The sequence below is a fragment of the Heterodontus francisci genome, chromosome 8, assembly GCF_036365525.1.
Source record: "Heterodontus francisci isolate sHetFra1 chromosome 8, sHetFra1.hap1, whole genome shotgun sequence".
Classification (NCBI taxonomy): domain Eukaryota; kingdom Metazoa; phylum Chordata; class Chondrichthyes; order Heterodontiformes; family Heterodontidae; genus Heterodontus; species Heterodontus francisci.
Window position 1 is genome coordinate 29,469,898 of NC_090378.1, and position 24,972 is coordinate 29,494,869.

The 24,972-nt window shown below is 43.2% G+C and overlaps 1 protein-coding gene across 5 annotated transcripts in view; it reads left to right on the top strand.

Annotated features, from left to right (window-relative positions):
- The first annotated feature begins 368 nt into the window (after positions 1-368).
- The window catches only part of agla (amylo-alpha-1, 6-glucosidase, 4-alpha-glucanotransferase a), a 124,390-nt gene continuing 99,786 nt past the window's right edge, over positions 369-24,972 (top strand). Inside the window, exons 1-5 of one of the 5 annotated variants that reach the window (XM_068036876.1) lie at positions 369-559; positions 1,511-1,623; positions 13,280-13,487; positions 15,087-15,256; positions 22,363-22,566. In XM_068036876.1, coding sequence (XP_067892977.1) covers positions 1,542-1,623; positions 13,280-13,487; positions 15,087-15,256; positions 22,363-22,566 — 664 coding nt within the window. In that variant the 5' untranslated portion in view covers positions 369-559; positions 1,511-1,541. Of the gene's footprint in view, positions 560-885; positions 992-1,039; positions 1,193-1,225; positions 1,319-1,510; positions 1,624-13,279; positions 13,488-15,086; positions 15,257-22,362; positions 22,567-24,972 lie in introns of those variants that run through there. The other 4 variants (XM_068036875.1, XM_068036879.1, XM_068036878.1 and 1 more) reach the window with 4 other exon arrangements.

The following is a 24,972-nucleotide window of genomic DNA, read 5'->3' on the forward strand; positions in this document are numbered from 1 at the left end:
TATGAACAGCCTTATTGGGCTAAATAACCTGTTTGCAAGTTGTAGTCTTGATATAATTCTACGTAGTGCAATTTGCTCCAGAATAAAGTCTCAGGTCAATTTGACCTTCAACTGAGGCTGACTTGCCTGATGTTATACCAGTGACATCACAGTAGATTAAGCCAGACAGGGGTTGGGAGGAGCTGCTTTAACAATACAGCATTTGACTTCAGAGATGTCAAAAATATAGGCAATGGAAATAGCTGAGTAGATGGGACAGAGCAACAACAGTGGTTGTGCAATGTTTAAAGTATTGCTACACTAAAAATACAAGGACTCTTCAGTGACCTGTGAGAGATCCAGCATCCTTCTGCCCCTCTGAAAGATGGCGCCCATCGGCCCGCTCTAGGCCGGGGCGGCCAATTCCTCAAAGCGCTGCACCCGAGCAGCAAAGCTCAACGACAGCCGACCTGAGCACCAGGCAACGACGTTTCCACATCCGCTCTAAACGGCTGACATTAATTGTACCCCCCGACCCTATCTGTTGTTGGGGAAACATCTTCCTCTCCGGAGGTGAAAGGTCAGCATCGGGAGGCTGCGCAGCCCAAGAGGAGCGTGAGGGGGAGGCCCCGGGGGCGGAGTGGAGAAGAGAAGGGCGGGGCCTCGGGAATGAGGGCGGGGTTCTGGAGCGGGGTGGGGCCTGGGGAGCCAGGGGGAGGAACCTCGGGAGGGAAGAGGCCCTGGGGGCGGAGAGATGAAGAGAAGGGAGGGGCCTCGGGGAATGGGGGGAAGGGAGGGGCCTCGGGGAATGGGGGGAGGGGAGGGAGGCGTGAGGCCTTGGGAGCGAGGGGGAGGGGTCTCGGGGGCGGCGAGGGAAGAGAAGGGCGGGGTCTCGGGTTCCGACGGCACGTCCAAGCTCAGCCTAACGCGTCGCGACTTTGAGAGGGGTGGTGGCTTGCTTGTCTGCCGCAGTGAGAGGGGAAGTGCCGACAGAGAAGCGAGCAATAGGGAGGTGAGGAGCTTTAATCAGTTGCTGGCCCGCGGTACTGAGGCTTGGAGCTAAGCAACGATTTAATGGGGTAGATAAGCAATCAGCTGCGGGCTGCATTAGGCCGAGTGAAGCAGGGCCGCTCCCCCTCGTCCTGCTGCTGGCAGCAGCCTCAGCTTGTTCAGAGCGGCTGGAGTGATGATGATCGCAGCATTGTTACCTACGGTGCTTGCATCAGCGATTATATATTTGTGAATAAATCCTCTCCAGCCATGGTCTGCATCAGTGCTGTCACCTAACGGTTCTCTTGCCTGCTTGTTGGGTCTGGACACCTTGTGGGAGGAAATTAAGGTGTTCCTGCTGTTTTGCTGTAACTTTATTTTCTCGCCCGTCCCCCTTTCTCTTGCTGGTGTTTATAAAATTAAAATGTAGTTGGTGGTGGAGAAACGTACCACTGGCAGCGTGTACTAGCTGATTTGATGCATTGTCCCAATTGTGTGTAGTTTTAAGGATTGCCGATTGAACCTTATTTACTTTCTGTAGGGGAGAGTCGAGCACATTTAGAATTTAAACGATGGAGCCACCTAAACAAATTCGCATTCTACACCTAAATGAATGGGACAAGCTTGAAAGAACACTTTTTCGGCTCAAACAAGGTCAGTGTTTATTTAACCTGCCGTGTTTTGTGCATACATATGTTGCAAGTTCAAATAGTTCCAATGAACAAGTGCCAGGTGAAAGAGCAGCTTTTAACACGACCTTCTGCTGTAAGAAAGGTCGTTTCAGAGTTTTGCTTCAGAGTTGTTTACTTTCCGGTTATATTGTAATTTTGACACATTTGCACATGAAAGCTTTTGAACATACATGTGTGAACAGATGCATGTTTTCTTTTGGCAAATTTGAGATGTGACATAACTGATAGTTTGCTTCAGTCTAATTTGGGAGCAGTATCTATGACCTGTAGTAAAACTTCTGTCACAGAACTTCATTTGATAAGCAGCGTACTTGTCTTCAGTGCAGTTGACTGTTTTATTTTAAATTGCTGTCAGAAAAAAAGCTGTTGTATTCTATTGTCCTGTAGTTAGATGTTACAGTAACTCTTCCTTCCTGCATACCCACTGTGTTGAAATTAAGATGCATTGAACGTAATTCTATCTGAAGATTTTGAAATTGCAGAACCTCACTTGTTGCTGCAATCCATGATTTTACCCTAGCTTAGCTTTTTAAAAAAAAATCAACACCTACTGCCTTCTCTCCCATTCTCTTCAACATTGGTGTCTTGCACTATGGTTATTATGTTACTGGTGATTTTTTTTGGCTTGAAGCTAACACATTTGGGTAGCAGTGTAATTGTGATATTTGCTGTAAAAGTGTGTTTGTATGTCAATCATAATTACTAGCAGGTCCCATTTTATTAGCTATTCAATATGGTGGATAAATTTGAAATATGATTAGTAAGGCTATGATATAAATTGTTAGGCAATTTCATTGTAATAAATTAAGGCCATTTAATTAATTTAATTATTATGCATTAGCATTTATGTTTCAGTTGGGGATATCAGATGAAATGCTTTGTTTAAAATAAGCTCTTAATTTCTGTAGTGTAATTTTTTCATAAGATTTGTGGATTCCTACAGCATGCCGCATGAGCTAACAATGAGGCTAGACTATGTGTGGGGAAGCAAGTGTGGGTTGAAGGTGCAAGTGGGGCTAACAGTCTGTAGTTTGAAGTGAATGAAAACTTTCATGGGGTGGAGTTAAGGCTGTGTATGTTTGTGTGGGATTTTGGTTCAACTGGGTCCATAGCGGTGGCGTAGTGTTATTATCACTGGACTAGTAACCCAGAGACCCAGGGTATTTCTCTGGGGACATGGGTTCGAATCCCACCACAGCAGAAGGTGGAATTTGAATTTAATTAATAAATCTGGAATTAAAAGCTAGTCTAATGATGGCCATGAAAAACCATTGTCGATTGTTGTAAAAACCCATCTGGTTCACTAATGTCCTTACCTGGTCTGGCCTACATGTGACTCCAGACCCATAGCAATGTGGTTAACTCTTACATGCCCTTGGAAATGGACTAGCAAGCCACTCAGTTGTACCTAACCGCTACGCAGCCAATAAAAAGGAATGAAACCAGACGGACCACCCGGCATCGACCTAGGCACCAGAAACGACAACGGCAAACCCAGCCCTGTGGACCCTGCAAAGTCCTCCTTGCTAACATCTGGGGGCTTGTGCCAAAGTTGGGAGAGCTGTCCCACAGACTAGTCAAGCAACAGCCTGACATAGTCATACCCACGGAATCATACCTTACAGACAATGTCCCAGACACTGCCATCACCATCCCCGGGTATGTCCTGTCCCACCGGCAGGACAGACCTACCAGAGGTGGCGGGACAGTGGTACACAGTAGGGAAAGAGTTGCCCTGGGAGTCCTCAACATCGAGTCTGGACCCCATGAAGTCTCATGGCATCAGGTCAAACATGGGCAAGGTAATCTCCTACTGATTAGCACCTACCGCCCACCCTCAGCTGATGACTCAGTACTCCTCTATGTTCAACAGCACTTGGAGCAAGCACTGAGGGTGGCAAGGGCACAAAATGTACTCTGGGTGGGGGATTTCAATGTCCATCACCAAGAGTGGCTCGGTAGCACCACTACTGACCGAGCTGGCCGAGTCCTAAAAGACATAGCTGCTAGACTGGGTCTGCGGCAGGTGGTGAGGGAACTAACATGAGGGAAAAACATACTTGACCGCGTCCTCACCAATCTGCCTGCTGCAGATGCTTCTGACCATGACTGTATTGGGAGGAGTGATCACCGCACAGTCCTTGTGGAGACGCAGTCCCGCCTTCACATCGAGGATACCGTCCGTCGTGTTGTGTGACACTTTCTTTTTCTTTTGGGCCTCCTTATCTCGAGAGACAATGGATACGCGCCTGGAGGTGGTCAGTGGTTTGTGAAGCAGCGCCTGGAGTGGCTATAAAGGCCAATTCTGGAGTGACAGGCTCTTCCACAGGTGCTGCAGAGAAATTTGTTTGTTGGGGCTGTTGCACAGTTGGCTCTCCCCTTGCGCCTCTGTCTTTTTTCCTGCCAACTACTAAGTCTCTTCGACTCGCCACAATTTAGCCCTGTCTTTATGGCTGCCCGCCAGCTCTGGCGAATGCTGGCAACTGACTCCCACGACTTGTGATCAATGTCACACGATTTCATGTCGCGTTTGCAGACGTCTTTATAACGGAGACATGGACGGCCGGTGGGTCTGATACCAGTGGCGAGCTCGCTGTACAATGTGTCTTTGGGGATCCTGCCATCTTCCATGCGGCTCACATGGCCAAGCCATCTCAAGCGCCGCTGACTCAGTAGTGTGTATAAGCTGGGGGTGTTGGCCGCTTCAAGGACTTCTGTGTTGGAGATATAGTCCTGCCACCTGATGCCAAGTATTCTCCGAAGGCAGCGAAGATGGAATGAATTGAGATGTCGCTCTTGGCTGGCATACGTTGTCCAGGCCTCGCTGCCGTAGAGCAAGGTACTGAGGACACAGGCCTGATACACTCGGACTTTTGTGTTCCGTGTCAGTGCGCCATTTTCCCACACTCTCTTGGCCAGTCTGGACATAGCAGTGGAAGCCTTACCCATGCGCTTGTTGATTTCTGCATCTAGAGACAGGTTACTGGTGATAGTTGAGCCTAGGTAGGTGAACTCTTGAACCACTTCCAGAGCGTGGTCGCCAATATTGATGGATGGAGCATTTCTGACATCCTGCCCCATGATGTTCGTTTTCTTGAGGCTGATGGTTAGGCCAAATTCATTGCAGGCAGACGCAAACCTGTCGATGAGACTCTGCAGGCATTCTTCAGTGTGAGATGTTAAAGCAGCATCGTCAGCAAAGAGGAGTTCTCTGATGAGGACTTTCCGTACTTTGGACTTCGCTCTTAGACGGGCAAGGTTGAACAACCTGCCCCCTGATCTTGTGTGGAGGAAAATTCCTTCTTCAGAGGATTTGAACGCATGTGAAAGCAGCAGGGAGAAGAAAATCCCAAAAAGTGTGGGTGCGAGAACACAGCCCTGTTTCACACCACTCAGGATAGGAAAGGGCTCTGATGAGGAGCCACCATGTTGAATTGTGCCTTTCATATTGTCATGGAATGAGGTGATGATACTTAGTAGCTTTGGTGGGCATCCGATCTTTTCTAGTAGTCTGAAGAGACCACGTCTGCTGACGAGGTCAAAGGCTTTGGTGAGATCAATGAAAGCAATGTAGAGGGGCATCTGTTGTTCACGGCATTTCTCCTGTATCTGACGAAGGGAGAACAGCATGTCAATAGTCGATCTCTCTGCACGAAAGCCACACTGTGCCTCAGGGTAGACGCGCTCGGCCAGCTTCTGGAGCCTGTTCAGAGCGACTCGAGCAAAGACTTTCCCCACTATGCTGAGCAGGGAGATTCCACGGTAGTTGTTGCAGTCACCGCGGTCACCTTTGTTTTTATAGAGGGTGATGATATTGGCATCGCGCATGTCCTGGGGTACTGCTCCCTCGTCCCAGCACAGGCATAGCAGTTCATGTAGTACTGAGAGTATAGCAGGCTTGGCACTCTTGATTATTTCAGGGGTAATGCTGTCCTTCCCAGGGGCTTTTCCGCTGGCTAGGGAATCAATGGCATCACTGAGTTCCGATTTGGTTGGCTGTATGTCCAGCTCATCCATGACTGGTAGAGGCTGAGGTTGTGTGACACTATCACTATGCTAAATGGGATAGATTTCGAACAGATCTAGCAGTGCAAAACTGGGCATCCATGTGGTGCTGTGGGCCATCAGCAGCAGCAGAATTGTACTCAACCACAATCTGTAACCTCATGGCCCAGCATATCCCCCACTCTACCATTACCATCAAGCCAGGCGACCAACCCTGGTTCAGTGAAGAGTGCAGGAGAGCATACCAAGAGCAGCACCAGGCATATCTCAATGAGATGTCAACCTGGTGAAGCTACAACACAGGACTATCTGCGTGCCAAACTGCGTAAGCAGCATGCGATAGACAGAGCTAAGCGATCCCATAACCAACGGATCAGATCGAAGCTCTGCAGTCCTGCCACATCCAGCCGTGAATGGTGATGGATAAATAAACAACTAACTGGAGGAGGTGGCTCCACAAATATCCCCATCCTCAATGATGGGGGAGCCCAGCACATCAGTGCGAAAGATAAGGCTGAAGCATTTGCAACAATCTTCAGCCAGACGTGCCCAGTTGATGATCCATCTCGGCCTCCTCCTAAAGTCCCCAGCATCACAGATTGACTTCAGCCAATTCGATTCACTCCATGTGATATCAAGAAATGACTGAAGGCACCGGATACTGCAAAGGCTATTGGTCCTGACAATATTCCGGCAATAGTACTGAAGACCTGTGCTCCTGAACTTACCACGCCCCAAGCCAAGCTGTTCCAGTACAGGTACAACACTGGTATCTACCCTGCAATGTGGAAAATTGCCCAGGTATGTCCTGTACACAAAAAGCAGGACGTCCAACCCGGCCAATTACCGCCCTGTCAGCCTACTCTCAATCATCAGTAAAGTGATGGAAGGTGTCATCGACAGTGCCATCAAGCCGCACTTGCTTAGTATTAATCTGCTCAGTGACGCTCAGTTTGGGTTCCGCCAGGGCCATTCAGCTCCTGACCTCATTACAGCCTTGGTTCAAACATGGAAAAAAGAGCTGAACTCAAGAGGGGAGGTGAGAGTGACTGTCCTTGACATCAAGGCAGCATTTGACCAAGTATGGCATCAAGGAGCCCTAGCAAAACTGAGGTCAATGGGAATCAGGGGGAAAACCCTCTGCTGGCTGGAGTGATACCTAGTGCAAAGGAAGATGGTTGTTGGAGGTCAATCATCAGAGCTCCAGGACATCACTGCAGGAGTTCCTCAGGGTGGTGTCCTAGGCCCAACCATCTTCAGCTGCTTCATCAATGACCTTCCTTCAATCATAAGGTCAGAAGTGGGGATGTTCGCTGATGAATGCACAATGTTCAGCACCATTCGTGACTCCTCAGATACTGAAGCAGTCCGTGTAGAAATGCAGCAAGACCTGGACAATATCCAGGCTTGAGCTGATAAGTGGCAAGTAACATTTGCGCCACACAAGTGCCAGGCAATGACCATCTCCAACAAGAGAGAATCTAATCATCCCCCCTTGACATTCGACAGCATTACCATTGCTGAATCCCCCACTATCAACATCCTTGGGGCTACCATTGACCAGAAACTGAACTGGAGTAGCCATATAAATACCGTGGCTACAAGAGCAGGTCAGAGGCTCGGAATCCTGCGGCGAGTAACTCGCCTCCTGACTCCCCAAAGCCTGTCCACCATCTACAAGGCACACGTCAGGAGTGTGATGGAATACTCTCTACTTGCCTGGATGGGTACAGCTCCAACAACATTCAAGAAGCTCGACACCATCCAGGACAAAGCAGCCCGCTTGATTGGCACCCCATCTACAAACATTCACTCCCTCCACCACCGACGCACAGTGGCAGCAGTGTGTACTATCTACCAGATGCACTGCAGCAATGCACCAAGGCTCCTCAGACAGCACCTTCCAAACCTGCGACCTCTGCCAACTAGAAGGACAAGGGCAGCAAATACATGGGAACATCACCACCTGCAAGTTCCCCTTCAAGTCACACACCATCCTGACTTGGAACTATATCGCCATTCTTTCACTGTTGCTGGGTCAAAATCCTGGAACTCCCTTCCTAACAGCACTGTGGGTATACCTACACCAAATGGACTGCAGCAGTTCAAGAGGGCAGCTTACCACCACCTTCTCAAAGGCAATTAGGAATGGGCAATAAATGCTTGCCTGGCCAGTGTCGCCCACATCCCACGAATGAATTAAAAAAAAAAAAAAAAATAGTTGGTGAGGCTCAGTTCTGGGTCAGGGTTGAGGGGCTCTGGATCTGGCTGTCTGACTGCCCTGGATGGAGATTTTAAAGTTGGAGGAAGTTGAGATTGAGGTGAAGCTGAGAATCTGAAAGGATTGCACAAACATCCTATTGTTGGATGTTTGGCAGGGGTGAAGTTGGATTCTTGAATGCGAATTGAGGATTGGCTGTAGGAATGCCAGGGACCGATGTTGATGAGATGTTTTGAAAGGAAGCTGTAGGTTGATGTGGAGGGAGGATTAAAGTGATTTTCAGTTCAGGCTGTAGTTTGGGGTACTAATGGTGGCCAGTATCAAACTGGTTATGGCTTAAGCTTACTGCTGATCAGAGGATCTGAGATGGGCTGCAGAAAGATGCTTGGGCTTTGCCATGTTTCCAACCCTCAATGTCAACCCACCCTCATTTCCCAGTGTTTGAGCTGATGATAGTGGGTACAGAATAAGTAGATGGGTGTATGCCAATGATAGACGAATTGGGAAAATGCATCCTCTGATGTGTCCTGCAAATAAATCCTTTGAATGCTAAGCCCAGGCATCCAGCATTATTGTGGTGGTAATGGTCTTAGATTTTTTTTCCAGAATCTATAATTGTGCAAGTATTCAGATAATGTGGTCTTTCAGAGGCCAACGAGGAAACCTCATAATTTGTGTAATTTTTTTCAAATTTTTTTGAGAAGCAGAACATAGGCTGCTTATATCTGCACCTGTGCCAGGTCTGAAAGGCCTGCTGCAGCTAAATTTAGCCCAAATTTTGACAGGACTTCCTGCTGGTGGCTGAGAGCTTTCTGTGTTCTGTACTTGAATTGACCTGAGGCTGGAAAGGTGACTGGATCTGAAGCAGAAGTCATGCCACCTCATCTGTTTAGCTGCCTCTGCTGCTTTCCCTCTTTTTCCTCTTTCCATCAAACCAAACCTCCCACACTGTGGTCCTGAATCCAGATCTCTCTCTCCTTCTCATTATTTCCTCTTCTGTGCCCTCTTCGAGTTCATATTGTGCATTGCAGCCTGTCTCTTTGTCCCTTGGTCCCCATTCCCTCTATACTGCCAACCATCAGCGTCCCTTCCTTCTGCCGGCGTTAACTGACATAAATTGCTTCTTTGTTCAGGTATTGGCCGTTTTCCTTTTTAAAACTGCTAACTCGCCCACATGCCCACCCCCCGCCCAACCCCCACAAATCAAAAACCCTTGCTTGACTTTTCCGTCCTTGCAAACTACCATCTTTGCCCCCCCACTCCCCATCTCCAACTTCACTTCCTCCTCAAGTCCTTGAGTGTGTTGTCTCCTTGTCTCCTTCTACATTGATGTCCATCTCTCTCATAACTCTCTCGTTGAATCTCTCCAATCTGCCTCAGCCACAGCACCAAAACTGCCCTAACCAATGATGTTTTCTATGGTTGTCAGCCAGGTCTATTATCCATTCTCAACTTCTGTGTAGCCTTGACACCGTCAGCAATGCCATCCTCCTTTAACATCTGTCCTCCTTCCAGCTCAATGAAGCTGGTCTTGTTTAGTTCCAGTTTTACTGATCTGATTGTAACTAGAGCATCACCAGCAATGGTTTCTCTTTACATTCCCATACCTCTGGCATCACCCCATCTTTGACCCCCTCCTATTCCTCATATACATGCTACCATTTGGCAACATAATCCACAGACATAGTCAGTTTTTGTGTGTAGGTTGGCACCAGCTCTACCCGTTATTTCCTCCACTGCTTTTGTGTTGCTGGACTTCATTTTCAGCAAATTCTTGAATGAATCTCAATTTTATGCAGCTAAACATTGGGAAGACTGAAGAAATTCAACCACTAAAATTCTGCCCCCACCCCCACACCATCCCCAGATCCATGCCATCAATCTGATCCCTCTCCCTGGTCACTCTCAGGCTGAGCCAGACTGTTTGCATCCTTGGTGCCGGCTTTGACTTTAAGCTGAATTTCTAACCTCAGATCCACTGCATCACTTCACCAAAACATCGCTTGCTTTCATCTCTACCTTGTCCATCTGCCACTGAAACCCTTATCCATGCTGTTGTGACATCCAAGGCCCTCCTAGCTGGCCTCTTCAATCTCTACCTCCTTCCTCTATAAACTTGTACTCATTCAAAACTCTGTTGCCTGTATTATATCCTGCACCAAGTCCTTCGCACCCACCTGTCCTTGCTGACCTATATTGGCTTCTGGTCTCAATGCCTCAAACCTAGAATTCTCATCCTTGATTTTAAATCCCTTCATATTCTTACCCCTCCCTATTTAGAGTCATTTATGGTCCGGAAGGAGGCCATTTGGCCCATTGAATCCATGCTGTGTCTCCACGAAGCTACCCAGTCCCCTGCTCGATCCTTGTAGCCCTGCAAGTTTATTTCCTTCAAGTGGCCATTCAGTTTCCTTTTTGAAGTCATTGTCTCTGCTTCCACCATCCTTGTGGACAGCACGTTCCAGGTCGTTAGCACCCGCTGCGTTTAAAAAAAAAAAGTTTTTCCTCATATTCCCTCTGCACTCTTGCCCAAAACCTTCAATTTGTGTCCCCTAATCCTTGTACCATTAGTTAATGGGAACAGTTTTTCCTTGTCTAACTTATCTAAGCCTGTCATAATCTTGTACACCTCTATTAAATCTCCCTTCAATCTCCTTTGCTCTAAGGGGAACAACCTCAGCTTTTCCACCCTAATCTTGTAATTGAAATCCCCCATCCCTGGAACCATTCTGGTAAATCTCCACTGCACCCTCTCAAGGACCCTCACACCCTTCCTAAAGTGTGGTGAACAGAACTGGATGCAATTGGGGCCGAACCAGAGCTTTATAAAGGCTTCCCTCCTTCTGTACTCAATACCTCTATTTATGAAGCCCAAGATCCCATTTGCTTTGCTAACCAGTCTCTCAATATGTCCTGTCGCCTTCAAAGATCGATGCACATGCACCCCCAGGCCCCTCTGTTCCTGCACACTCTTTAGAACTACGCCATTTAGTCTATATTGCCTCACCCTATTCCTTCTGCCAAAATGCATCATCTTACACTTGTCATCGGCAAATTTTGAAATTCTACTGCGTTTTATGATCCAAGTCACTTATATATAGCAAAAAAGTAGTAGTCCCATTGGGGAGCACCACTATCTACCCTCCTCCAGTCTGAAAAACAACCATTTACTCTGACTTGCTGTTTTCTGTCTTTAAGCCAGTTTTTCTTATCCAAATGGGCACTGACCACCCCCCTTTCTCCCCCCCCCCCCCCCATTCCATGAGCCTCCGTTTTGTCAACCAGCCTTTTATGTGGTACTTAATCAAATGCTTTCTTAAAATCCATATAAACACCATCCACCAGATTCCCTTCATCAACTTTCTCTGTTACTTGATCAAAAAATTCAATTAGATTAGTCCAGCATGATCTTTTTACAAATCCATCCTCGTTCTCCTTAATTAACTCAAACCTCGCCAAGTGTCTGTTGATTTTTTTTCCCTGATTATTGTTTCTAAAACCTTACCCACCATTGATTGTGAAACTTCCAGGCCTGTAGTTGCTAGGACTGGCCTTGCATCCTTTCTTGAATAAGGGTGTCACTTTTTTTTATTCGTTCAGGTGATGTGAGCATTGCTGGCTAGGCCAGCATTTATTGCCCATCCCTAACTGCCCTTGAGAAGGTGGTGGTGAGCTGCCTTCTTGAACTGCTACAGTCCTTGGGATGTAGGTACACCAACAGTGCTGTTAGGAAGGGAGTTCCAGTGTTTTGACCCAGCAACAGTGAAGGCACGGCGACATAGTTCCAAGTCGGGATGGTGTGTGGCTTGGAGGAGAACTTGCAGGTGGTGGTGTTTCCATGCATCTGCTGCCCTTGGCCTTTTACCTGGTAGAGGTCGCAGGTTTGGAAGGTGCTGTCGAAGGAGCCTTGGTGAGTTGCTGCAGTATATCTTGTTTATGGTACAACACTGTGCGCTGGTGGTGGAGGGATTGAATGTGGTGGATGGGGTGCCAGTCAAACCGGCTGCTTTGTCCTGGATGGTGTCGAGCTTTTTGAGTGTTGTTGGAGCTGCACTCATCCAGGCTAGTGGAGAGTATTCCATCACACTCCTGACTTATGCCTTGTAGATGATGGGTAGGCATTGGGGAGACAGGAAGTGAGTTACTCGCCACAGAATTCCCAGCCTCTGACCTGTTCTTGTAGCCATAACATTTATGTGGCTGGTCCAGTTCAGTTTCTGGTCAATGGTGACCCCCAGGGTGTTGTTAGTGGGGGATTCAGCGATGGTAATGCCATTGAACGTCAAGGGGAGATGGTTAGATTCTGTCTCGTTTGAGATGATCATTGCCTGGCACTTGTGTGGCGCGAATGTTACTTGCCACTTATTAGCCCAAGCCTGGATGTTGTCCAGGTCTTGCTGCATATGGACATGGGCTGCTTCAGTATCTGAGGAGTCATGAATGATACTGAACATTGTGCAATCATCAACGAACATCCCTGTTTCTGACCTATGATGGAAGGAAGGTCTTTGATGAAGCAGCTGAAGATGGTTGGGCCTAGGATACTACCCTGAGGAACTCCTGCTGTGGTGTCCTGGGACTGAGATGATTAACCTCCAACAACCACAACCATCTTCCTTTGTGCTAGGTATGACTCCAACCAGTGGAGAGTTTTCCCCCTGATTCCCATTGACTCCAGTTTTTCTAGGGCTTCTTGATGCCATACTCGGTCAAATGTTGCCTTGATGTCAAGGGCAGTCACTCTCATCTCCTATCTAGAGTTCAGTTCTTTTGTCCATGACTCAGCCAGGAGCCAGAAGTTCTATTCCAAGACTTGAGCATCTTATCTGCCTGACTCACTGCAGTTTTACATTTTTGTAAGTGCCTTCCATTGGATAAGATTTTAAACTGAGATGCCTCCAACTGTTTGCCTCATGTGGATGGTCAAGGGCCTATGGTACTATTTTAAAAACAGGGAATTTTCCTGATATCCTGGCAAACATCAACATGTCATTGTTGCTTGTAGGGTCTGGCTGTGCACAAAGTGGTTGAACTGCCATGCCATTCAATGTATGTGAGCTGTTCTAAAGAATTGATGAAAAACCTGATAAGGCACTGTATAAATGTGAGTCTTGAATTCTCTTCCAGTGCAGATTTACATTGTTACGTTGAATAAAGAAAAGTTCCTGTCTACTCAGTTGATGATCAGCAGCTAAAATTTAATTATGGGTACTTTTACTTTGAAGGTTTCAAAACAATACTTCTGGTTGATAATTGATGCAAAATTTACATTCACATTTAAGAAGGAGCGTAACTATATTCATTCCGTTGATGGTAAAGATTACTTGCTTATAACTGGCGTAAGATTGGTTATACTTTACTTTTTCTGTTCTCGTTCTGTTTTCGTTTTCAGGATATGAATTACAGTTTCGCCTTGGACCATCTTTACAAGGGAAGGATGTCCATGTGCACACCAACTATCCAGTTGCTACAGATACTTTTGAGCGTCATCACTTTCAGTTACTGCAGTGGCAGAATACAATAGGAAAAGATGACTCTGATAGATACTGTGCAATTGATCTGCATATGTCTGGATCATTTCAATTTCATTTTGGCCATGGGTGAGCTGAAATGATTAATTATCCTATCTTAGAAATAAAGTAGTCTGTTAAAATGCTTTCACTGTCCACTTTACTTTAGCCTTTCCAATTTTCTTGCATGAAGATGCTGAACTAATCTGGGGTATGGTTCGCAGGCCATTGGCCACTTTCTGGAATCCTCTCCATTTCTCACATATTGGATCCAAGCAGTGAATGACTTCAGATTAATTGACTGGAAAGCATCACACGCGAGCCTGTTCTGTCTTCATTTGACATCCATAAGCATGCATTTTTCTCCAGGTTGTGTTGGATGCCAAAGGAGAACACTAGCTGGTTTTCTTTTCCCTTCCTTAAGAGGCTTTTGGGGTCAGTTGTAGCAACCTTACCATCACATTGGTGGAATTCAGCTGTCTCTGCATATCAAACCTGGGGTCTTTCTGTCCTATGAGGCTCTGTTCTGTACTAGGTAGCAAATTTCCAACAAAATTAGCCAAATCCATTTCAGTTGAGTAATTAAGCAGAGTCCAATTTTCATTTAGATCCCTCCTTTTACCAACTGCTCCCCCTTTCCCTCTTACCCCCCCGCCCCACCGCCTCCCCAGGTGCTTTTCTAAAGCCATAAATGCTAAGTTATTGCTGTTTTTATCAAAGAATCCTTAGATCTTTGCTTTCAAAGTCACTGTAAATTTACACCGAAGGCAATGTAACCTCCTGAAATGCCTGGGTATGAAATGGAAAAGATACCAGTGCTCAATTAGTTTGTCACTTCCTATGTTATTTTTTAAGTTCCTGTTCCTCTTTCCAACATTGACCTATTCCACTTTTGGGCAGGATATCTCCACAGCTCCAAAGCCTTAATTTTTGGTTCCCCCTTTGTCTTTCTAGTAGACTGATTCCTGGAGAGGCTATGGTATGAATGTCATTTGGTAGTTGGTGTTAACTTTTAGTTTCTTGTTTGAAAGTCAATTTCTATGAAATTAATGCCAGGTCACCTTTCTGTAAGTGTTCTCTTCTTTGAGGGAAAAAAGTACATGAGATTCTTTCATGATCTTTCAATTGCGATAACCAAAGCTGAGTGGATTCCCAGCTGGAAGGTCATTTCACTTTGACTGTCCTTTCAACTCTCCTTCTGCCGCTAGGTGTCCACGACTAGTTCTCCATGAAGAGACCTATAAGTCAGCAGAGGCAGATGTCCTAACTTGCTGAACCACACTATCAGCAGTCTTTGGAGTAAGGGAATCTCAATGAGAGCTACAGAACACCACGAGGGGGAAAAGAGGAAAAAAAACATTTTTAATATCGTGGAAACCATTACAAAGTAGTTTTAAGTGCATGGTCTTATCATTTATCAACAAAACTACATTACAGTGACTTGCTAATGTATCTATAATGCTACAATGCCAGATGCGTTTTTCATAAACAGCATTATATTTAAAATGTATGCTGTATGGGGTGAATGTGTAATCTTGGCAGGGGTGGAGTGGTGAGGCAGAAAAGTGAATGGAAAGAAGATGCTTATTGGTTTGACTTTAAGTAAAATATATTAGCACCATAATTCCAACAAATGATTGCGGGAAACATGCATAACTCACTGCATAAATTTTGTCTCTTTTTTTTAAGAAGTAATCAAAAAATTGGTGCAGGCTTTATCGTCGTAGATCCTATTCTACATGTCGGACATGACAATCATGTTCTGCCACTGGATTGCATATGTGCACAGACGTTCTTGTCTAAGTGTTTGGGACAGTTGGATGAATGGGAAGACCGCCTAACTGTTTCTAAGGAGTCAGGTAATGAAGATCAATGCATGCACTAATTATAATTCTCTAGTATTGTGAAAAATAGCTTTAACGTCATTTGGTTTATCATAACTTTTCTTAACCTATATAGATAACCAGATGACCGGCCATAATGTGCATTGCAATATCAACAAACAACTCAAAACCATACAAGACTGTAATACTGTTTCCATATATGCAGAAGTTTCTCTAACCTCTCTTGTAAATATGGGATAGGATACAGGGGAAGAAGCTTCACCTTCCAATAAAAGATCATTCCTAATTATCTGTGTGGGTGTGTCTATCAAAAACCTGGAAATCCCTTCTCAAAACCTACACCATGTGGACTGCAGTGGTTCAAGAAGGGAGCTCCCCACCACCTTCTCAAGGGCAGTTAAGATGGGCAATAAATGTTGGCTTTGTCAGTGAACAAATAAATAAAGCAACTCTTGGACATTATGCTAAGAGAAAAAGCCCTTGGGCAGTTAACCAGAGTTATCTATGTGCCTACCACTAATACAATTGTGTCGCCTGGCTGTGGAGCAGGTGCTGAATTTCAACTTAATATGCAAATGCCACTACTATTCATGCCCAGACAAAAAGTCTGCTATCAATGACTCTACCTGACTAGAATCAGACTACAGTTGTCACCCAGCACTACAAATTAGTACCAGTTTGTCTAGAATGCAATGCACTATTATACTGTGCCAAATAGGCCTGTTTTAATATCTGTAAGCATGGTTAAATTTTATAGAATAACTTTTAGGCTTGCTAGACCATCTTGAGAAATATAGATCATCACATAGCTGGAGGGCTCTTATAATGTAAAATTGGCAAAAACTGAGTTCATCATCCATCATTAATGGTGAATCATACATTCCCTTTCATCCATGCTATAATCTGGGCAAGAGACATTACAATATCCAAAAAAAAAAGCGAACAGTTGAGAGTAGGACAAGTTGTATTAGCAGAGGATCAGTGTTTATTGGTATAAAGGATGGTAGAAGTGGGGCACACTCTCTCATGAAAAGCAGTAAATGCTAGCTTAATTAATTTTAAACCTGAGCGATGGATTTTTGCTAGGCAAGGCTATAAAAGGATGTGGAGTTGAGATATAGATCAGCTGTGATCTCGTTGAATGGCAGAATAGCTCTACTCCTGTTCTTGCGTTTCTATACAGCCATTTATATGGACTAGCTATAGAATTACACCTCCTATAAAAATGATATGGCTCTCATGAAATATTTAACTGTCAAATCTTGTTAAAGTACCAATAATCTAATAGATTGCTCAGCTGTATGGCATGGTAGGATTCCATGAAGGTTGTAATTTCTGAGGTGCTGATGGTAATGAAGAAATCATATCCTGGGGATGCCCTGGTAATTGGAATTGACCATTTGATTATATGTATTATGTAGCCAGAATGGACTCTGAAGAGGGGCATCTTGCTTAACCAACCTCCTTAACATTTTTTGAGCAAGGGACATGTTTAGTTTAGAGATACAGCACTGAAACAGGCCCTTCAGCCCACCGAGTCTGTGCCGACCATCAACCACCCATTTTATACTAATCCTACACTAATTCCATATTCCTACCACATCCCCACCTGTCCCTATATTCCCCTACCACCTACCTATACTAGGGGCAATTTCTAATGGCCAATTTACCTATCAACCTGCAAGTCTTTTGGCATGTGGGAGGAAACCGGAGCACCCGGAGGAAACCCACACAGACACAGGGAGAACTTGCAAACTCCACACAGGCAGTACCCAGAATTGAACCCGGGTCGCTGGAGCTGTGAGGCTGCGGTGCTAACCACTGCGCCACCTGTGTCAGGTCGACTCTGGAAAGACTTGAACATCCAAAGAGCATTTGACAATGTTCCAACATGGGCGGCGCAGTGGTTAGCACTGCAGCCTCACAGCTCCAGGGACCCGGGTTCGATTCTGGATACTGCCTGTGCGGAGTTTGAAAGTCCTCCATGTGACGGCGTGGGTTTTCGCCGGGTGTTCCGGTTTCCTCCCACAGCTAAAGACTTGCAGGTGATAGGTAAATTGGCCATTGTAAATTGCCCCTAGTGTAGGTAGGTGGTAGGGAATATGGGATTACTGTAGGGTTAGTATAAATGGGTGGTTGTTGGTCGGCACAGACTCAGTGGGCCAAAGGGCCTGTTTCAGTGCTGTATCTCTAAATTAAAAATAAAATAAAAAAATAAATAAAACTGGAGTTGGGGATTCAAGTTAAAAACTTGGAAGTGGTTAAGAAATTGACTAACAGGTCGGGAAAAGGAAAATGATAAATGCTTTATGTGGACCCCAGAGATTAAAGTTGAGACTCCTACAATTTCTAATTTAACAATTTGGATTCAGAAGCTTTTCAATGCCATCCTTTGTCCCTTAGAACTTGGCATTCATTCTTATTTTTTCTGAGTTTCTTCTAACTGATCATTCTACTTGAATTATTGCTGTTTAGGAAAGTTATGTTGCACACGTTTGAACAATTGAATGAGCTAATAATTTTTAACTATTTTCATCCTTAATTTTAGCTTCAGTAACATCTGTTGTGATTTTCACCTCTCGAATCACTCTAAGAATTTCTTATAGTTTTATTTCTGCAAGTGTTATTTTGGATTCCTAACAAGCTATTTGATTTATCTTGCCGCTCCATTGCAATACTGAACCACATAAATCAGGCAAATAGTCTTAGGGTCCCAGGCTGGTGGAAAGGAAAATCAGCTGGAATTCTCGATCGTTATCTTTGAGACCTGCTGGAAAGTGCAGTATGTAGTAGTCAAGTGAGGGTGGGATAAGGCTTAGCAGGGATCTCATCACAATCAAATAGCCTTCCAGCACTTATTGTCTTATCACCTATAATAACACTACACAGAGTTGCCAGTACAGGCTATCCATTTCTGCAACACCACTTGAGCTTTGGTGTCCTTGGTCGCCTGCGGACTGATTGCCAGTTTGTGACTATTTGCACCTTTGTGAGTTGCTGTTCACTGAGACAGACGGATCGCAGAAAGTGACCACAGATCAATGTTAACTTGCGGTAGATTCCAAATCCCACCTTCGTTAACTTTCCTTTAGCAGAGCAATGGGGAGGATTTTTTTAAAGAATTCTAGCTATTACTCGTGTGTTTAAGATGGGAGTCGTCACTTCCTGGTTGCATATGATCCAGATTGAATAGCCTCATTAAAAGATGCTAATTTTTAACTTGTGGAATGTTTAAGAAGAAAAAGGACAAGTTATAGTCTCTCAACACATGCAGAATTTATTCAACTGCATCTCCCGTTTTTTTTTTTAAAAAGCGGGAAATAAAAAATTGTAATGTTCCTCCAAACTAAATGAAAGCAGCCACAGCACCTGATCTTTTTCTGTTTTTGTTGCACTTACAGTAGACTAAAAATCATCTGAAACTTAGTGCTTCATTTCACCTCCTTTACTTTCAGAAAACTCCTGTAGCAACATTGTAGTTACTCAGTGCACCAAAATATGTAAAATATTAATTGACATAGGTAAGGTAAATCCAGATCATTACTTCACATTGTCAAATAAAGAAGGCAGGGCAGGGGAGTAATAATAGAAATAGGAACATAGGAAATGAATGAAAAGTAAATTTAGAACAGGTATTGGGAATAACTGCTCCACTCAAAGTAAGAATTGTTTCAGTTCATCTACCCAGCAAACCCATTCTGTAATTGAAAGCACAGTTAGATGCTGTGAGAGTTTGTGCACTGGAGGGATGGAGCTTGGCAGGATAGAGTGGCTTGTTCTCATTCCTGACCTCTTGCGTTCAATAACCCAGGTACGTTTCCATGATAACTCGTGGCACAGCCATCTTTTTAGTGTCCCTACTATATTGCAAATACTCCACTGCCACAGCACCTTATAGAATCATAGAATAATACAGCACAGAGAGAGGCCATTCAGCCCATCAGGTCTGCATTGGCTCTTTTGGAGAACAATCCAATTAGTCCCACATTCCTGCAATTTTTCCTCTTTAAGGCTATAATTGGCTGTGCATTCCAAATCCTAATTGAAGCATTTTACTTCAAACCTTACTTTTGATGCATTTAACATTCATCTGTAGATTTGCCTCCATTTTAACCCTTCGTATACATGTTAACTTCTTTGTTGAGTTGCACCTGTTACCTACCTTCCACTCTTTTTGATCAATTAATCAAAATCTAACTAAGTCTTATCCATGATGATAATGTATAAAAGCTGCAAGCACAAAAGTGGATACAATTATAGATGCAGATAGTTTAAAAAATACAATTAAGATGTATATAAATAGTGTTCCATCCTTAAGGATATGCAACTTTGGTCCCCCTTTTGCCTTTATTTACTAAATAATGGAAAACCAATGGGCAAGGGCACAACACCAGTTAAAAAACATACTTTGTAAAATTGACAAACAGCTTACAGAATATTTTTAAAGAAATTACAAAACCACATGGCTTGTTTTTCTTATTTTACAAGTAGGCTGATTGCATTTTTCATGAGTAGCACAGTACATTGACTCACAGCACAGAAACTAAATTTAGCACCATCGTGTCACAAACCTTTCTTGTTATAGTGACTCTGCTTGACTCGAAACTAATGAAATAATTTCATTCTTGTGTGAATAGAACGAACACTAATTGGTTTAGTTACAAACAGGATGATGAATTTTCAAAAATTACAATTGACATTCGCACATCCAATCAAACTAGAGCAATCCAGGAGGCACTTTTTGAGCTTTCTTTGCAATTGTTACTGATAATGCACCGGTTCAGCAGCCTTTCTATTTCCCAATAGTATTGGTACATAATGTCTGGTGTCTTTCTACTGGGCAATCAATATATTAACTGAAATACTTTAAAAGACAAGTTTGAGGCAAATCATTTATTTTACCAACCTTTACTTGCAAACCAAAAATAATGAAACTTCTAGCCTAGCACTTTTAATTAGCCCTGCAAATGCAATGCTATTTCAATTTTTTCACACTCACTGAAGGGTTCAAAGAATTGCTTTTATATTGAACTCTTAATTCATTGCAAGTCATTACTATAAAGTTAGAAGAAAGCAAGGAACATTGAGGGGGCTATTAAACATCTTTAGATAGTGAAGAGAAAACTGAATCCCACACTCAACTAACATTAACAGGGTAGGTACTGCATTTGCTTTGAAGTATGTTTCAAGCCCTGTAGCTATGATTTGCTTCTGAATTAATTTAAACAATCTAACTCTTTCTAAGTAAGAAACATTACTGAACTCTTAGCAGAAGCTTTCTTTGCAGAAAAGAAATGTTACTTCTGGAGTGCCTTCTCTCTAAGTGAGGAGTAGAATATCCTGAAAAGGACAATAGACAGCTATGTTTTTCCAAAATCAAAATACTGTGGGTGCTGTATTTTGACAAAATACTGATGTTGAGTGCAGATGCTGACAACTGTGCTTTTCCAACATAGCCTACAAATATTGTAGAGGTGACTTAATATAATGTAAATTGTGTATAAAATGCCATATGTCAAGCAGATGCAGAAGCATGCATACAAAAGCAAATCTAAAAGAATTACTCTTGCATCATTGCAAATGTCACCAAATAAAGTCCGGCCGAGAAGTTCCTGTTACCAGTCATTTGAGTGACTGGAATGGGATTGTGGTACAGGATATTGATCCTGGGTTTTTTAAGCCACATTAAATGGAAATGGTTTTGTATGTGAAACCAATCGATTACTATGGTTACTGTCACAATAAATTCTGAGAGACTCTGGCCAAAGTGGTTTCAAGCAAGTTTGAATATATATTGACTGATAATCATATCATCAACAACTGTTCTACAGCATTGCATTAAATAGCAAGCTATTCTTCCCTCAAATTCTAAGACTTGTCTTTTGTGGGCTGCCTAAAGGCAATGGACTTCCAATTGTCCGGAGAGTCCTTTAACTTTTGGGAGGGCAGAGGATCGATCTTTATCCTATTTGGCTACCTGAGGCTGCACGTACATATCCCTGTTCGTAGCTTGTTAATTTTGCCAGCAAGCTGATGCCACGCTGCGAAGTAAGGTGAGCTGTATACGCAGCTAGTCTTTTGCCTTCATCTATATTGCAGGCTATTTATTGTACTCTGGCATATGTAGGCTGTATCTGTAAGTGTTTGGTTCTTGCAGCTTGTTCCCGAACAAAACCTGTTATCTGTAAGATCAGCTAGTACGTCTCAAGGATACTTTAACTTGCCGTACACTGGTAGGGTCTGCTGGCGTAATGGTCAACCTTCTAAACTCAAATACAAGCCAGGATATTGCAGCCTTCCTTCATAATTTAATATTTTAAGTCCTTATGGTGTTCTGGGTGTTGGAGCTGCACTGTACTTCCCTTTTGCTTCTTTGCTCACACCCAGGCACAAGACTAAGCTCTCCCCTCCTTCTGCTGATACTTGCCCTCTTGCTAAAATGTCTAGAGCCAAGCAATGGTTTAAACCATGTTAATAAAATATTGTAACAATGTTGAAGAATATTTTATTACATGGAATTGAGCTTTTAAGTTAATTGAAGTGTTGACTTCACTCAGTTGAGGGCATTATGCTCCAGATCAGAATTTGTATATTCAAGTCCCACTGCAGCATCTAATCTAAGGTAATGCTTCAATGCAGTACAAAGGGAGAACTGCATTGTCAGAGATGCCATCTTTTGGGAGAGCATTAAATCAAAGTTCCATTTGCCTATTCAGTTGGTAGGATAGTCCTATGGCACTTATTCGTGTAAAACTAGGGAGTTTCTGCTCAACATTCATCCTTCAATTAGCAGCACCATCAAAACAGATTAACTAGTCACATCTTCTATGCTGTTGTGGGTTTAGACTATCATGTTTGTCTGTATAATATTCACTATTTGTCCAAAACAAAAGTAATGAACATGCAAACAAGCATTTTGGGTTATCCAGAGGCATGAAAGATGCTATATAAATGCAAGCTCTTTCTTTCTTTGATGTCTAAAAGAAGCCAAATTTATGCAACTTGGAATGCTTTGCTCGAAATCAAACCTTGGTGATAGTTATGAAATGATTAATGATTTAACTGCTACATTAGTTTATTTGAACACATAAATGAGTAATAATTTTTATTCTCTTTAATAGGCTATAATATGATACATTTTACTCCATTGCAAACTCTTGGACTGTCCAGATCATGCTATTCTTTAGCTGACCAATTGGAACTAAACCCTGATTTTTCTCGACCTGATAAAACTCACACTTGGAGCGATGTTGCACGGCTAGTGGAGAAGTTAAAGAAGGAATGGAATGTACTGTGCATTACAGATGTGGTCTACAACCATACAGGTACTGAATTAATGGAAAAATTCCAGTAATATAAAATCTGCATTTGTGTCGGGTTGTGTCAGGAGGAAAAAAAGAGAACCAATTCAGTAAGATCAGATACAAGTATAAGCGTTATAATCAGATTGCCCTTGTCTGTGCATGTGTAACTGTATCAATCAATATTGTTTTAATATTTTCTAAATGCTACAACTGCAGATATGTAGATACTACTTTATTACAGCTCATAAGCAAAGGCTAAGCTTACCCATAAAGTCAGCTAATTTGAGTTAAAGGTATCAAAGATACGTTTTTCCCCTTACACAGACTAGTCTCTTACTGACATGGGGTTTACATTATGCTGCCGTTCCATAGGTTCCAGTTTGCTCCTCAGCAGTGCCTAAGAGGTTTCACAAAGTTGTGGATTAGAGCTCTCCGAATGTACCACTGTGCATGTCACTTTGAACTAAAACCCCTAAAATGCTTCTTTCTGTTTCTATTCAGCCTCAATACTTAGCAAGGACACAGGCCTTACAAGCAGGAAGTTGGAGTATGCTGTGCGACTGGGCAGTATTGTCAGTTGTTGAAAATAATTGCTCCAGTACTTCATCCAATTTTTTTGATGAGGCAAATAAAACATTTTTCGCAGATAAAGCCAATCGGCAGTTGGGCTAAATGGCATGTTTCTGTACTGTAAATTCTGATTACATTCAGATTTAGGAAAAGTGTTTTTTTCCCTGCCATCACAGTTCTTTGTGCTCATGTTACTAACTCGAACATTAAGTTCTCTATCATGCTCCGCGCTCCACTTTCTGGTTTGGAATATGACTACATAACAATTTACCTTGTCCCAAATCCCAGATGACCTGTGGAACCATATCATGGGAGATCAACTGGCGTGTTTTATTTGGAGATAGATATACAATGAATGCTCTGGATAACTTCAAGATTTCAGGCAATCTTACAAGACAAGCCTGTTACATATTTACCTCTGGTTGTTGGTTTTTTAAGCAGTGCGTGTTTGAGGAAACAAAAAGGAGCAAACTCTTAGTTAATTTTTTATTCAGTGTGATAGGATGTTTTGACAGAATTAATAATATAGTAAATCTTTTAAGTGCTATGGTGTAGGGTTTAGACTTATTTTCTTGTGCAAAAAATGAGAATTGTATTTTTGTACTTTAAAATGTATATTATATTAATATAGGCAGTATAGGAACTGGAAGCTGATGTCTTGAGTAGTGCTTTATATTTATTTAACAAATTTATCACTTCTTGATATCAGTCACTTTCCTTTCCTACTTTAAAGTGCCGTTTTTATTCTCGCTGTACTTCTTGATCCAGTAACGATATCAGTGGGCATTTTTCCTGTTGTAAATAATAACAATAAACCCCCTCCCTTAAATTATAGTTTTCTTACATCCCATTTTGTAACTGAACTGCAAAGTTGTAGCTACAGATAGACACTTTAACATTAAACATGAGTTATTTTGCTTTGTACCAGTTCTCAGCTATTGGGTCCAGAATAAAAGCAAAATACTGCGGATGCTGGAAATCTGAAACAAAAACAAGAAATGCTGGAATCACTCAGCAGGTCTGGCAGCATCTGTGGAAAGAGAAGCAGAGTTAACGTTTTGGGTCAGTGACCCTTCTTCGGAACCCCGAAGAAGGGTCACTGACCCGAAACGTTAACTCTGCTTCTCTTTCCACAGATGCTGCCAGACCTGCTGAGTGATTCCAGCATTTCTTGTTTTGGGTCTAGAATAAAGCTGGGCTGCAGAAATCCAAGGGTTGTAGCGCAGAGACTTGTCTGCAAAACACTAACGCCTTAATTTGATTGCACATCCTATCTGAAATAAAATGCAAAAATTTCTATATGCCTTTCATGACATCAGGACATCCCAGGATACTTTACAGTCAATGAAGTGCTTATTTTTATAGTGTAGGAAATGTGATGAGCAATTTTTGCACAATAAGATCCCACAAACAGCAATGAAATAAATGACCAGATAATCTGTTCAAGTAATGTTGGTTAGGGAGATCTCCCCTGCTGTTTGAATAGCATTAATAGGATCTTTTACATCCACCTGAGAGTATCTTTAATGTCTCATCCAAAAGGCAACAGCTTCAACAGTGCAACAGTACTGCAATGACGTGCAATCTTGGATTGTGTGCTCAGGCTTTTGGAGTGGGGCTTGAACCCACCATCTTTTGACTCTGAGGTGAAAGTTTTGCAACTGAGTCCAGGCTGACAAGAGCAATAAATAATCTGTACCATGATATCCAAGGCTGCTAACATGCTACTCCTGCAACCAGATTGTGTCTCAATATTATTTTGAAGGGAGAGAGAGAAAAGTCCTGGAAATGGTCAAGCTTTTGTTGACTGGCTTGTGCTCCCATCCAATCCTTTTGATGCCTTAACAAAAATATGTC